General features: G+C 42.6%; 1 protein-coding gene across 1 annotated transcript; it reads left to right on the top strand.

The window, feature by feature from the left end:
• The first annotated feature begins 11,740 nt into the window (after positions 1-11,740).
• LOC121706277 (ADP-ribosylation factor-like protein 4D) lies at positions 11,741-13,946 on the top strand. Its single transcript, XM_042087888.1, has 2 exons — positions 11,741-12,067; positions 12,682-13,946. Exon 2 carries the CDS (start codon positions 12,749-12,751, stop codon positions 13,355-13,357), a length of 609 nt encoding a protein of 202 aa, XP_041943822.1. The 5' UTR covers positions 11,741-12,067; positions 12,682-12,748; the 3' UTR covers positions 13,358-13,946.
• Positions 13,947-15,834: the final 1,888 nt, after the last annotated feature.

The raw sequence follows: 15,834 nt of genomic DNA, 5'->3' as shown, positions 1-15,834 counted from the left end.
TCAAAAGTTGAATGAACGACTACTTACGTCCTTTCGATTTCTTACAGGTTGGGTCGTTGTTGCCCACAACACACTAGCTTTCTGCTAATAAATGACGTCATTGACGCATTTGAAAGGCTTTTTAGAACAAATAAGTGACTCAAAAACTATAATACTCAGCGGTGTGTATTTTCTCTGCCCCCTCTTTCGCATGCAACATTCAAATTTCTGGGCAAAAATGTATATCTCGAGAAAAGTGGATTTGATGGGTACAGCTCCATAGACCTCCATTCATTCTGCACTTATTCGTGAGCGCCCTCATGTGGAACCAGAAAAGGAACTGCAACCAGTTCAGAAACCAGAAGTTTCCCGAGAGTGACGGTTCTCCCCTTATTAGACATTCTCTGATTCTCCATAAAGAGTAAAGTAAATTATGTACTTATTTCCGGAATTGACATCACTTCCTGGACTCGTCTGAGGCTGGTCTGAGGTCTCTAAATGACTTAACCCCTACTGGAGTCGCGGGAGCTGAAAGTGGCACATTGCGTTTTTCGTGTCATGACATTCATGGGAGGATCCATGGGGAAGTGGGAGTTTAGCGTAAAGAGCGCCTAATTATGTATTCCGCAGTATGTACAAAGACTGCTCGTGAAAGCGCACGTCTATTCTGCGCCTAAATACTTCTGCCTTGTAAAAGCAGGTGTTAATCAAAATTGCAGTTCAAAGCATCAATAAGAGAACCTTTCAAAGACAACAGAATCGCTATTTAGAGCACCACACCAGTTTTGTAAGTAGTAAAAGCAACCTTAACTTTCATTGGCCTTTCAAATGTCTTACTTTCACTTTCACGTCATTCACTTAAACTTTCCTATACTTGCTAGATTTGACCAAAATCTTCCATAGCCTACGTGCACAAGTAGTTTGAGTAGGACTACTGATCTTCATTATCTCCCTGCTTGTTGACATCTTATCATGTATGGTATTATTTCATGATCGCTAAACATTTGATTCTTTTTAATGTTGTTATCAGTTAACTTTATTCAACTGCGCTTGTATGTAGGCTCTGCCGTTCAGTTGTGGACGTTCGTAAATTGCGGTAATGGGCGGAGAAAGGCGCAGTTTAGGCCTACACTATGGATTTAAAGTTTGATAAATACGATGGAAACTTGGGTCTGACAGCGTTCGCAATCTGCGGTTTGTCCATGCCGCTGATAACACTACGTTCGCAAATGTACGTACATCTGGCCCTCAGATTCTTTCCTTGCCTTATTGTGTGTGCTGTTCAGTAATAAGCCATGACATAAAATGAGAATCTGCAGTATCTCAGCATTATCAGGGCTTACTTTTCTGTCCTTTGCTCAAGGGTATCTGTGTTATTATGACCGCCGCGCAGCGAAGCTTTTTTTTTTTCTTTTTCGCATGTCCAAATTTCCGTCAAGGATTCCCGGGACACTGAAAGACCGGGGTAGACGAAACTTGGTGGGCATGTAACCCCATATGGATAGCATGGAACCATCGTTTTTCGTTTTGATCTGTAGCCCCCCCGCTGGACTGCACCCCCCCGAAAGGAGGGTAGGGCAGACACAGTTTTCTGTGAATATCTCGAGAACCGTAAGGTTTAGGAGGACCATTTTTTTCTGTATGTTTGCCTCCAGGGGTCATGTTAACCCATTCCATGTGCACACATGTGCATAAGCAGATATACACGCACACACATATATTCACAGTAATCATACGTATGACACATATTCAAGAATTTCTCAGAATTATGAACAGGCAAGATGGGGTGGGGTTGTATAAAATTAATTTTACATGTGAAATCTATGAACTAATCATGTTTTGGTACTTGTTGTGTAGCAGATATCAGTGAGAATTGAGTGTGGATAATGCAATTTAGTGAGACAGTTAGAATCAGCGTGATTTATTTTTGTGGAAAAAATGTGCTGGACTGGGCGGCGGTCATATTTTGTACCGTTCGGCGGTACATCTAGTTTTTAGAATCAGGCCATTTGCCTTTCTTCCTCGTGTTCCTCCAGACTCTTCATGTTAAAACAGCCTTAGCGGAGATCCCCTTAGTCACGCTCAGTGAAGAAAGTCGGTTGATTCTGCTTTGCAGCCAACAACCATACGTGTCATCACATTACACAAAACAAGATATTTGTTACAAAGGGGTCAAGGAAGTCGGTTGATTCTGCTTTACCCACTCACCCCAGATAATAAAAAACATGGCAGATCCCAAAACCCATGAAATTAAAGTGGCTAGTTCTCTTTAAACAAGTATCCACTGACATATACTCTCATTAACATCACTTCATATACTGCTGTGAAGATGGACTTCATGTCTGCTGAAACTAATGAGGATCTGTGATCATAAGAGCCTGTGTGAATATAATACTTTAAATGATCCCATTCAAGTCCATCCCATCATAAAATGTATTCAAGGAAAATTCCACAGACAATACCCCAGAGTCATGTAGATTCTTTAATAATGGCTGAACATACTTGACTGTATTATAATCTTTTTTCTGGCCCAGAAGACAGGGCTGGCAGGACCAGGCTAGTACTGACTACTGGTGTAGAGGTTGACCTGTGTATCCCAGATGTTCTCACCACTGCTGGGTGTACTGCACAGACTGAAAAATACAGGAGAAGACAGTGTTTCATAACAATCAGATTCAATAACAGATTGAACAGTCTACTTTAAAAGGACTATCATGCTCACCATATCCAAGGACAAGCTCACAATTTTAATCCAACAGATATATTGTCAAATTCAACTGACTGACATCCACTACATGTTCATTCAGTGTATGTGCTCAAAAGTAGAGCTGCACAATTTGAGGAAAATATATAATTGCGATTTTTCCAGACAGATATTGTGATTCGCGATATGATTTTCGAATGTCAATGAAATGATTCAGTTCAATATTCCAAATATCTCTTTAATTTGTGCCACCTCTGATTGGTGAGCATGCCCAGTGCACAAGAAGTATATCACCCCCCACAACTAACTGTGAAGCTCACCTATTAGAATGTCTGTGCCCCTCACACACTACACCCACCCACCAACCAGAAGGCACAGTAAAGGAGGATGAAATGAATATAAAAGTCGTAAATGTGACAGAATTAACTGTGTATGGTTATTTGTAGCTTTTGCGATTAGGCAATTGCGTTGGTTCATATTGTGTTTACGATTGCGATTGCAATTATTGTGCAGCTCTACTCTAAAAATGCTCTGTTCCTGGTTCTTAGAATTGGAAACAAACACAGTGACTGAGCCATAAACAGTTATAGTCTAAATATCAATTTGTGCTCCTAAACACAACATATTTGACTATAAGAGTTATAGTTATAGTCAAATATGTTGTATTTAGGAGAACAAAAAGGACCAATGCAATTTGACTGGCTGTTGAAATCAAATATCCACAGAAGAGACCGAAGCATTGTGGTCTCTTATGTATCAAGTCATCAAGCGCTTGTAAGAAAATACGCTCACTAACATTGTATCTGTTTTGAAGTTTTCCGCTGGATTGAGTAGCATTCACAGGGGTACGTCTGCAGTTGACACATAGGTTTCCACCTGAAAGAGTTACATACAAGAACAGGTTATCTCTTGACATGAACAATGAAAGCAACAGTTTGCCACTTTTTGATGCCTGCTTTTTGAGTTTTTTCTTCAAATTCATTGGGATAATGTATGATAATGTGAAGGACAGATGAACACATGCTTTGTTCCCCCCTATCCAGGATATGCATTGTATTGTTCTGTGTTCTGGGCTGGAACACACCACAAAAATGAAACAAACAAAAACAAACATTTCAAAAACATCGATGACTGTATTGCCAAAATGACATCCCACGTTATGCATAAACATAACACGTTTTTTTTGGAGTGCCAATGGCTGTGGTGCTTTTGCATGCTTTTTAGGTAGCAAGCATTTCAGACCAACATTCACATAGTGCTACTTTGTATGTTGTATGTAGCAAATGTATAAGAGTATAGACATTGTGGCTGGGAAAAGAAGTACTTTTCAAGAGAAGGTAGGTAAGGTATGTTTAATTATATATATATAGCGAAGTCTGAGCTCATACATTATGATAGTAATGTCACCACCCAAAATGTGTAAATGCAAGGGGTAACTTTTTCCCCACTGGTATGGAGTCAAGCAAGTTATAATACAGTAGCATTACCTGGCTTGAGTTCAGACTAATAGGTGCTTCACTGTGAGGCTGAGGCAAACCCCCTAGATCAACCCATAGTGTGTGTGCTGAGGCAAACCCCCTAGATCAACCCATAGTGTGTGTGCTGAGGCAAACCCCTAGATCAACCCATAGTGTGTGTGCTGAGGCAAACCCCCTAGATCAACCCATAGTGTGTGTGCTGAGGCAAACCCCTAGATCAACCCATAGTGTGTGTGCTGAGGCAAACCCCTAGATCAACCCATAGTGTGTGTGCTGAGGCAAACCCCTAGATCAACCCATAGTGTGTGTGCTGAGGCAAACCCCCTAGATCAACCCATAGTGTGTGTGCTGAGGCAAACCCCCTAGATCAACCCATAGTGTGTGTGCTGAGGCAAACCCCCTAGATCAACCCATAGTGTGTGTGCTGAGGCAAACCCCTAGATCAACCCATAGTGTGTGTGCTGAGGCAAACCCCTAGATCAACCCATAGTGTGTGTGCTGAGGCAAACCCCTAGATCAACCCATAGTGTGTGTGCTGAGGCAAACCCCTAGATCAACCCATAGTGTGTGTGCTGAGGCAAACCCTCTAGATCAACCCATAGTGTGTGTGCTGAGGCAAACCCCTAGATCAACCCATAGTGTGTGTGCTGAGGCAAACCCCTAGATCAACCCATAGTGTGTGTGCTGAGGCAAACCCCTAGATCAACCCATAGTGTGTGTGCTGAGGCAAACCCCTAGATCAACCCATAGTGTGTGTGCTGAGGCAAACCCCCTAGATCAACCCATAGTGTGTGTGCTGAGGCAAACCCCTAGATCAACCCATAGTGTGTGTGCTGAGGCAAACCCCTAGATCAACCCATAGTGTGTGTGCTGAGGCAAACCCCCTAGATCAACCCATAGTGTGTGTGCTGAGGCAAACCCCTAGATCAACCCATAGTGTGTGTGCTGAGGCAAACCCCTAGATCAACCCATAGTGTGTGTGCTGAGGCAAACCCCCTAGATCAACCCATAGTGTGTGTGCTGAGGCAAACCCCTAGATCAACCCATAGTGTGTGTGCTGAGGCAAACCCCTAGATCAACCCATAGTGTGTGTGCTGAGGCAAACCCCCTAGATCAACCCATAGTGTGTGTGCTGAGGCAAACCCCTAGATCAACCCATAGTGTGTGTGCTGAGGCAAACCCCTAGATCAACCCATAGTGTGTGTGCTGAGGCAAACCCCTAGATCAACCCATAGTGTGTGTGCTGAGGCAAACCCCTAGATCAACCCATAGTGTGTGTGCTGAGGCAAACCCCCTAGATCAACCCATAGTGTGTGTGCTGAGGCAAACCCCTAGATCAACCCATAGTGTGTGTGCTGAGGCAAACCCCTAGATCAACCCATAGTGTGTGTGCTGAGGCAAACCCCCTAGATCAACCCATAGTGTGTGTGCTGAGGCAAACCCCTAGATCAACCCATAGTGTGTGTGCTGAGGCAAACCCCTAGATCAACCCATAGTGTGTGTGCTGAGGCAAACCCCCTAGATCAACCCATAGTGTGTGTGCTGAGGCAAACCCCTAGATCAACCCATAGTGTGTGTGCTGAGGCAAACCCCCTAGATCAACCCATAGTGTGTGTGCTGAGGCAAACCCCTAGATCAACCCATAGTGTGTGTGCTGAGGCAAACCCCCTAGATCAACCCATAGTGTGTGTGCTGAGGCAAACCCCTAGATCAACCCATAGTGTGTGTGCTGAGGCAAACCCCCTAGATCAACCCATAGTGTGTGTGCTGAGGCAAACCCCTAGATCAACCCATAGTGTGTGTGCTGAGGCAAACCCCTAGATCAACCCATAGTGTGTGTGTCTGCATTTGTACACCTTAGATATTATACACTAATAAAATAATGATTCAAAACAACAAAAAATCCAAGGTCTCAACTCACAGGGGGTCACAAGCAAGGGCAGCATTTCATCACACACAAACCTCAGGACTCCAATCACAGATACCAGAGGCAGTTGGGTAGCGCTACAGCTCATGAAGTGGAACAGTGCAGGAAGGCATGGACATTGAATGTGGTCCGTGTAAATAATTCAGAGACCTCCTGTCTCGTGTGAGAACAATAGAGCGTGACTGACTGTCAGATACACTTAATGGCCTATGGTGGGGGAGAGGGACGCATGAGAAGCTGCACTACACTGTGCAGCAGGTGATGATGAGTGCAGCAGCGAAATGCTGTGCAACCTCCAGTTCTTCTACTGCTTTTAGTGGACTTATGGAGACCTCTTGTGCAAGATAAAAAAGATAAAGACCTGCTGTGGATGTATAGTAAAATTACGATGCTATTGCAGACACTGCAGAAAATGAACATACTTGTGAGTCCAAAACTTCCAATGACATTTCTAGAGTGCACTAAAAACTGGACAGAGAAAAGGTCTCCAGAATAATGAATTTAATATTTGCATGCAGGGAATCTTTGCTGCAACCACACTGTTTGCTAGGTGCATGCATGCATGCCTATTTCAACCATCTGATGCTTTCAGAGTGTCTAACGATAGGGTACTTGACCTGATAGGTGACTGCTGTTACACTGAAAAAAACAATTGGACTTTCTTAATTGTAATGTGGACAACGGTTACACATAACTTAAATGTCTAAAATGAATGCAGCATTTCACTTTTAGTTTACAAAACTGATTTATGCCGTGATGACCCAATTTGAGCAACTAATTCTGATTGAAATTGTTTAAATATACATATCACTTCATCATCATTGTGTTGTATATAGCCTGAGTCATGTACTGGGAGTAGGCCTTCAGATGTTGCAATGAGTTTGCAGAGTCACTAGTTCTTGAGATGATTCATCCTGAATAAGCTGTGGCAAAGCATTCATTGCAATTGAAAACATAGCTTAGAACCATTGATATATTGTGCATGCTCAGTACCTAACACACTCATTGTCACAAAGTATGGCTCAACTCAATTCTAGATCTAATGATCTAGATCTAATGATCTTTAAACTAACTTTAAACTAATATTAGCATGTGAAATCATTTGGCAACAGTGATAGCTGCCTGATTATCCCAGTGTTCTTGCAAAGGCTTATGGGAACACAAAGATGTGGTGGCATCAAGGGATCCTATCATAATTTGCCTTCCTGGTTCAGAAGTTTGGTGTTTCACATTCATCTTTCATGATTCTGTTGGATAAATTCATTGTTGTTTTTAAAGATAAACACGACTAGCTTGTGTAATCCCATGTTTTGTGGTTTAGTGACTGTTGCAGCCAGCCCCTCTTTTCATTTTTTCACAGTGTATCTGTATACACTTACCATATGTGATTCAATCCAATAAATAAAATGCTCAACATAGCATAATAATATTTTGTTTCATACAAAACTAGACTGGTTTATGGAATTGGAACATATTGTGGACATAAATTGGACAGCCCTGACTTTCACTGTTTTACATTGTAATAGCCCTGACCAGTGAGCTAACTTGGGTAGATATGCATGACATTAGGAGGCAGTCCTTCCTTTGTTCAGTCAATTAGGGATTAGGAGACTCTGTATAGAACCTAACGATAAGCCTGTGTTTACCTACAGTTTCAATGAGCTGTGAAGAGACCTCTTTTCTAACGACACCTCTTTTTTCTTTCCATGATATCAGTGCATACCATCTGTTTGCTAGTTCTGTTTCATTATTTTGGGCCATTTTTCATGGGTTAAGACTACCGTAATCCTACATTAAACGCTTTTTGAAGTTGAAATTAAAGTTTTCTTTAAGTCTAGCACTAGGAATAAACTATGAACGGGAATCCTGTGTTTTACAGTTTTTGCCCATTGCACACTTAAAACGAATGCTTAGACCAAAGCCTCAAAAGTGTTTCATTTTGGCATAGGTGTGAGTTGTTTATCTCTAAGTGCTGTCTTATTTGGATGTGTGTAGAGTTTTGACATAATGAGCCAAATTCTACAAAAAGTGTGTAAGCTAAGCAAAAACTGTAATGAATACTAAGTATGGAGACGCCATAAATAGAAAGTATTATTCAGATGTAGGCTATTGCATGGTTATGATATGGGATGTTGACCTGTAATATTAATATCCATCCAATATTGCAATATCTTAAGTTGTTGATTACTTTTCTCTCTAAGGAGAGTTCTGTGAAATACTTACATACCTGGCTGCACAGGTGAGTCTTTCAGAGCCTCTGAAGGGGCCTCTGGTTCTGTCTGAGGGGGGTTGTTTTGAATCTGCAGACAGGGGCAACAAGAATGAGGCAAGCTTGGGCATATTCCAGTGAGCAGGTTTTGTTAGTCCACCACACAGTTAACGAGCTGTACTTGAAGACATCCAAAAACCAGCTCCACCTATGAATTAACTTCTATTTTTGCCTATTTCTGAATGCATGAAGTCCACAACAGCACGCATACCAAGGTGTTTTGAACTATTATCTCTGAGGTTGTTAGCAATTGTGGGGGTGTTGGCGGAGCACAGAGCAATGACCCAAGGTGTAATGGGATCTAGCCTGTGAACTTTCACTGAACTACTCTGGTCTTGATAACACAGTGTGTTTATGATAACACAGTTTGCTGGCTCAAAGCCCATACTCAATGGTGTTTACCCTTGGTCATGTATACACTGACATGCACCACATTAATTGTGTTTACATCCCACAGCTAGTAGGCAGAACCACTAAGCAGTATCAGAACGGAATGAATAAAAAACAATAAAATTTTAACAATACCCAACCCTACCGTTTTTTTCTCTGATGACCAGATGTGGTCAGTTTTGGACATTCTCTGGTCCAAACTAATCAATAGCACAATGGACTTACACAGTTGCACATGTGTTGTTTTACTGCATCATAGATGGATAATTATGAATGAGCCGAATTAAAAAACTAAATGTTGGATACTGTTTATCACTTTTACCGCTTAGCGGTAAAAATGGCTTTAGAACTGTGGGAAAGTTTGAAGTGTGCCTTCTACAACAAAGAAAGTCTTCACTCAGACAACAGTAACCCACCTCCTGTGGTTTGGAGATGAGCAAGACACTCATGCTGTCTGCATGAACAGACAAGTCCATCCTGACTCCATGCTCTAGTGACAGTGATCAACAGTGGAACAGGGACGGGCAGTTTCAAGGACCTCATTTTCACCTGTTCCCTCTTACACAATGATCCCTCGTTCTGGTAGGAATGTGTGAAGCCAGAGAAAGGGACAGAATCAAAGTGCTAAAAGGCCTCACTAGCCGCCTCTAATGACCTGGGCTACTGTTGGGGGGCGGGAGGACTAATTCACAGGTGCTAATTGCACACAGTTTCTTTATGGTGATACAATGGGGACTGCATCTGAAAACTGTCCCTTTCTTTTCACTTGCTCTGTGCAGGCCTACATTTTCATTCTTTAGAAAGTAAGGTATTTACTATGGCAGTCTCATTCAGGCTTAGATGGATGCCCCATACTCACTAATGTTGTCTACTTTTTTTCGTGTGACCTTTTTCATATGGGTTACAAGTTGATATGAGAGAGAGAGAGAGAGAGAGAGCAACGATGCCATCTGAAAGGGTTACACAATGATGTTCAACAGACTCTAAGGAAATGTTAATAGTTGGCCACTCAAGTTTCACCTCCGGTATTGATCAATTATGGAACAGGCCGCGCTCACCTGCTTGGAACTAGACAAGCGCCGATCCAGCATGCTCTGTCGGCGACGTGCCTCCCAGTGCATTGCGGACATCTTACACCCTGAGCAATAGTGAGACCTGTCACCAAAACTAGGTACGGCCACAGGGGAGGTAACCTGATAGAGAAATCTCCAGTGCATTGAGAGCTAGCAATCAGATTAATAATATCAGAGCTGGTACAATGCCTTTTGAACTGCACTGATGCTTGACAAGTTAACAAACTGAGATTTTCTGTGAGAACTTGAAATGTAATGATAAGGCTAGCCTACATTAGGCCGATGTGCTATAATTGCTTGCTCTCATTCGTTAGGTTATTCACACACCAACCTAATGTTAAGTTTTAGGGTTTGGTTAAAAAAAAAATACACTGTCCACCTTGCTGGTACTTTAATTTACATGAACATGTGCGTTATTGTGTAAAGCATTCTATTAAAAAAAATAGGTTACCGTTTAGGTATTTTTTAGAAACAAATGCAGCAGAGTAGAATGACATTTGTTGCTTACAAGTGAAAAGCACTCTCTGAAAAAGCAATGGCACTTACAGGTTTTGTTGAACGTAGTCTGGGCAGTGTTCTTTCACGATGTGTCCCAAGTTGGCGGTCTGACAGAACCTGCGAGAACTCCCGTTTTGCGGCATACTACCGCGCCATTCAGTTACTTAGCAACACTACGCATGGGGTCAACAGGTGAAAGAAAACGTCAAAAGCCCCTTAGGCTCCTGGCTGGGAATATGGCACTTTGCAAAGCCAAAACTGGCCCAAACGGACTGTAATTTGGATAAAAGTTCCTTGATACAAAAGCACTTTTATGATCAGTAAGCCCACTTTTGAAATGAGGTAGGCTCATGTGTTAAGGGCTACTTTGTCAATTCCCATCAAGATATAGGACTGAACACAGAACAGAATGATTTAAGTTGATGAACTTATGTTTTTTGATCATATGGTATGGCGATGGTAATACTGCGCCTATTCATTAGCCCCATTAGTCTGACGAGCCGCTAGGGTGCGTCTAGATAACTTCGTTTGAACTTGGTGACATTATTTAGAATGGCGCTTGGGGGCGCACGTACCTTTCCATGTCTCCACACAGAGCATATTTTGGTTATATTTTTAAATGCTAAATTGAGTGAAGTTTTGAACAAGAACTGCTGAAGGGGTTGGAGAATAAAGGTCAATATTTTCGGAACTTTAATTAGACCTACTGCAGGGCTAAATTGTAATGAGTCGTTATCATTCATTACGCGCGTCCAGTTCAGATGAGGTTGGTGTGTGACGAGACCGGTCATTCACCTTCCTTCACCTTTCCAAGTGCATCTGATTGTCCTATTTTTACCGGGTGCTGCTTTGCATCCCAAAGTGTCCTGTCTATTGTTGTAACCTCATAGTGACTGACTGGCAGATTCCCAGACAGAGATATTACATGTTTCATAACATGCTGCCATTACGCGAGAGGACAGGAGAATTCAGGATCACAATCTCGTTCCTCTGATCTGAATCCATCTCCCGTACACGCACATCTCTCCCTGAAGATCCTCCCTGATCATAATGGACATGGAACATGGAATACGCTCTCCAGTTTCCAAATGTCAAATCTTAACAAAAAGGAATTCTTAGTGTAATGGTCAGGTGACCTGTTCGTGGAAAAAATGGCAAATCACATCCAAACTTAATTAGCCTACTTAACGCACATATTTAGCATTGACCTGACGAGGTTTAATGTGTAGGCTACTGATATTCGCAACCAGTTGACATTTTTTGTTTACATTTCAAGCTAATTTGAGCATTTAAATGATGTCCAGAAAGAAATCGCGTGTCCAGACCACGTGTAATATCCACTCCAAATGTGTACACAACGCCAAACAAATGAACATATTTTAGACTGCTGTATTTAATTGGTGTAGTTCTTTCTGACAATGACAACATATCACATTAGACTTTTAAACCTGACATATTAATTGTAATTAATTCATTTTAAACATGATACATGAATTGATTGCCTTGAAACACTGGGTGAAACTTGGAAGTCTCCTAAAACTTCGCCCGTCCCCTTTAAGAAATGCAAGAGGCGTTGTCATCATTGTTTTTACAGCATGGGTCTTACACGTCACGGGATGGGGGTTGTATTTAGGTGGCTATCTTGTTTCGGCGCACCCTTTGTGCCTCTTAATTACCGCAGACGGAGAAGAGGTCACATCAAGCTGCAGGCGACGACGTGACGGCGGAGCAAAGAAACGTTGTAGAAAGGTAACTTCGCGTTTCTCTTTTGCACGATTAGAAAAGTTTAGTGTATAGTATAGCCGTATTGATTCAATTCAGTGGAGTGTAGCTATATTTGTGTGATGAAGTAAGCACATACTGTATACTTTTCTGAAATTTGGCGAGGCAAGATAGGCGATGGGGTTAGGATACTCCGTGATTTTTGGTTAGAGCGAGTTTTGTTGTTGGTAGTGTTTGTATGCCGACGAAGTTTTTTTACTTAATTGGACAATTTATTGATTCATTTGACTATAGACTGGGGTTATATATTTTGAGTCTTTTTTCCTGTATCGAATTTCGTAATTGAATTTTATGGCTTGGGGGATGGGAGGCTGATGATGAAAAGCGATGACGTTGGCCAGTTTTGTTTGGTACTTCATGTCTAGTTGCTTGGCTCATGGATCTGTCTTTACATGTTTTCTATATTGGTCTGGAGAGTTAGTAAGTTATTGTGACACAAACGTTTTGAAAACAAAAGCAGAGTAGGTCATGTTTAGTAGTTAGATGTGTAGAAGGCTAATTGGTTGCAAGTGGACTTTTTGGGATTTAGTTTATTCACTCATTTTGTCTGAAAAGTAACACAGATTTTCATTATTTCACAGATTCCAATACCAAGCACAGGAAAGGAAGAGTGTGCTGCAGTCAAGGCTTCAGAGACTGACAGACAGAATGGGGAATCAACTGACCGAGATGTCCCCCAACACACCCCGCCTACCAAACCTCAAGCCTGTACACATAGTGGTGCTTGGCCTCGATGCTGCAGGGAAGACCTCCTTGCTCTACCGTCTCAAACTGCGTGAATTTGTGGAGACCATCCCAACCAAAGGCTTCAACATGGAGCGCGTCAAAGTGTCCGTAGCAGCTGGCAGCTCCAGGACCACGACCTTCCAGGTGTGGGACATCGGCGGGCAAGAGAAACTCCGACCGCTTTGGAAATCGTACACACGTCGGACTGACGGCGTGGTGTTTGTGGTGGACTCCAATGAAACGGAGCGCCTGGAGGAGGCCAAAGCTGAGCTCCAGAAGGTCTGCAGGGTGCCAGAGAACCAGGGCGTGCCCGTCCTGGTCCTGGCCAACAAGCAGGACCTCCCCCAGGCAATGAACGAACAGGAGGTGGAGAAGGCCCTGGGTCTGCACGAACTGAGCAACTCCACGCCGCACCACACGCAGGGCTGCAGTGCGGTGGACGGCCAGGGTCTCCAGACAGGCTTGGAGAGGCTTTACGAAATGATCCTCAAGAGAAAAAAGACCAACAGGGGCAGTAGTAAGAGAAGATGACCTGTTAAACTTTCCCTCCCCTTGGAAGGAGTGACCAGACAAAGAAAATAGCATCGCAAGAGGAAAAGGCCCGTCCAATGTAAGCTCAGTCAGTCGACGTAGCTTGGATTCAATGGGGAATCCAGCCGATGCCAAAGGTGAAAAGGTGCAGACATGTTTGCTTTAGTGTGGGACTGGATCCCCACCAGACGAACTGAACTGCCACACTGAAGCGGGCCTCAGTTCTAGTGACTGGACTTCTGTTGAACCAGTCAGTCACTGATCATGTTGCCAAAGTGGTTACGAAGTACAAAGAACTCTTTTATTTAGTGTTCCGCTGCACTGTAATTGACTGTTCTGTGGTGTGGTGTTGGCTTGGCATATAAAAAGAGCAGGAAAATGATGGGTTACACGATTGTAATGGGAGAGGAACACTAGTCAAAGATTTGAAGCCAAGACCTATGATTGAACTGTTTCACTATGAAGATGTGGACTTCAGTATTTGAGCTGTGCTCAAGCTTTTTTTTTAATTATTATTATTGAGGACAAAATCATGTACCTCTGCATTTTTTTCTGTATCAAAATAAATTATTGAAGTTTTTAAAAATGATTGATTGGTCATCTTCTGTATGGAATCTTTGTTAAGGCTTTACGAGTTATCAGGTTGTGGGAAAGAGAGGGTGTGCTATGCATAGTTCAATGGGTTTGAAATCTACCACGTAGTGCCAGAGGCTTGCAGACGCTACCCACCCCAAACAAAAATGCTATTCATACTAACTGGATGTGTGGTTACCAGTATTACCTGTTACCCTGCTTCTTTGCACTCTTGGGTGAGAATCTCCTTAATTTACATAATTTAGCCTCTCTTGGCCATTTCTGACCTATCTGTGAAATGTCACCAGATTGCCAGAAAGGTGTCAGTACAACTTTACACTGTCAAGACGATTGAAAACAAGCTCTTGTTATTTCCTTCTGCTGACCTTGTAAACGTTGGAAGTAGGTTTGTTTGGCACCTTGGTGCCAGGCTTGAGTGTGCATTCTGATTCTGCCTCTCCTTTGTTCACGTTGTAAGATACACAGGGAACCCTTGTAGACAAAACAGCAAGGGAACAGTGCCAGTGCTATGGGGTCATTTTTAAGAGACCTTTGTGTAGGCATCCACCCCGGGGGATTATGTCACAGGTTCTTGACACAGGCAAGATAACATACGTGTTAAATAGTTTCTTTTCTTTTCCTGTTGCATACCATTCAGAGTTATTTCTACTCCTGGAGATGCGAGCAATCCATTCGTTGTGCTTTGAAAACAGACGTTTTTACAAGCAGATATTATGTTTCAATGTCTGTAGAAGCTGTTAAATGCTAACTTATGAGAATTTATTGTAAAGTTACATAGTTTCTGTTAAAAACAAGTGGTTTTTGTAAATCTATGAGGAATGTTGCAGTTACTGTGGTCACATGAATGGAATTAATGTCATATCTCAAGGTTTTGTTTTCACCAGCAGTAATTCCAAGAATGTGCCCACACCAGTCTGCAGTATTGTGGCAGTGGCTTTATGGCCTCGGCCTTCAGGAGTTGATAATTGGTTGAACCATCTTGTTTTTTTAAGGTGCTAATCTCTGATAGTGGGTCAACAGACGGATACCTATTGTTACCATTCCATTATACTTAGTTAGCCAATAGATACTAAACACACTCAGGAAAATGGAGAGTAACAATCCTTATGAGATTCATCACCACACCATTCTGGCTTGTGTTATCAAAGACTTAAACAATCAGAATCAGGAATCAGATTTTTTAGCAGCAGACTGGAATTTTGGTGTGAAACTAAAGCCTTTTGGAATATGGTTGTCAATATCAAGGTGTGACAGGTTTTATAACATTTTGTTGGGTGTGCTGCTGTCCCAGACCACAGAACTAAGTCATGCTTAGCCTGGACAAAAGCTGAAAAGAAAGGTATGACAGTAAGATTCTATAAGAAACAATTTGCCCATAAACACAGACCATAAAAAGTGGTACTCTAGCATAGCGATGCTTTCAAAATCCCCTCTGGCTCGATGTGACGCACATCACTGATTATAAGTTCATGAGAAATGAAACCACCAGAAGCACATATGTTTACCGCTCTTTACCTCCAGCTTTTCCCACTAGTTGAACTAGCAACTTTTCAGGTCATCACACTAGGCTTGCTGGCCAGCCTCAGGCCTGCCCGCTCGCCAGTGCCTTCTGCATGGCCGTGCGTAGGCAGATGGGTGGCATGTGTTTTTACTGTAAATTGCCACCCCTGGGGGGGAGAGGATTACCTAACTGTTCCAATGGGTTGCGGGGGAGGAGAGGGGAGGGGCCAAACAGGGAAGCACTCAGGGTCATGTGGGAGCTGGTGAAGCGACCCGTTTCTGGGAGGGAGTACAGAGCAGCCATGGAGTTATGGGGCAAACGGGGTCATTTCTCTAAAGTAGCCTACTTATCTACTGACCAAAATTATTGTCAAGCAGTAGTT

This window comes from Alosa sapidissima, chromosome 3 (assembly GCF_018492685.1).
Source record: "Alosa sapidissima isolate fAloSap1 chromosome 3, fAloSap1.pri, whole genome shotgun sequence".
In the NCBI taxonomy this organism is placed as follows: domain Eukaryota; kingdom Metazoa; phylum Chordata; class Actinopteri; order Clupeiformes; family Clupeidae; genus Alosa; species Alosa sapidissima.
The sequence above is the reverse complement of the archived record's forward strand: the minus strand, read 5'-3'. Positions and strand labels throughout refer to the sequence as shown.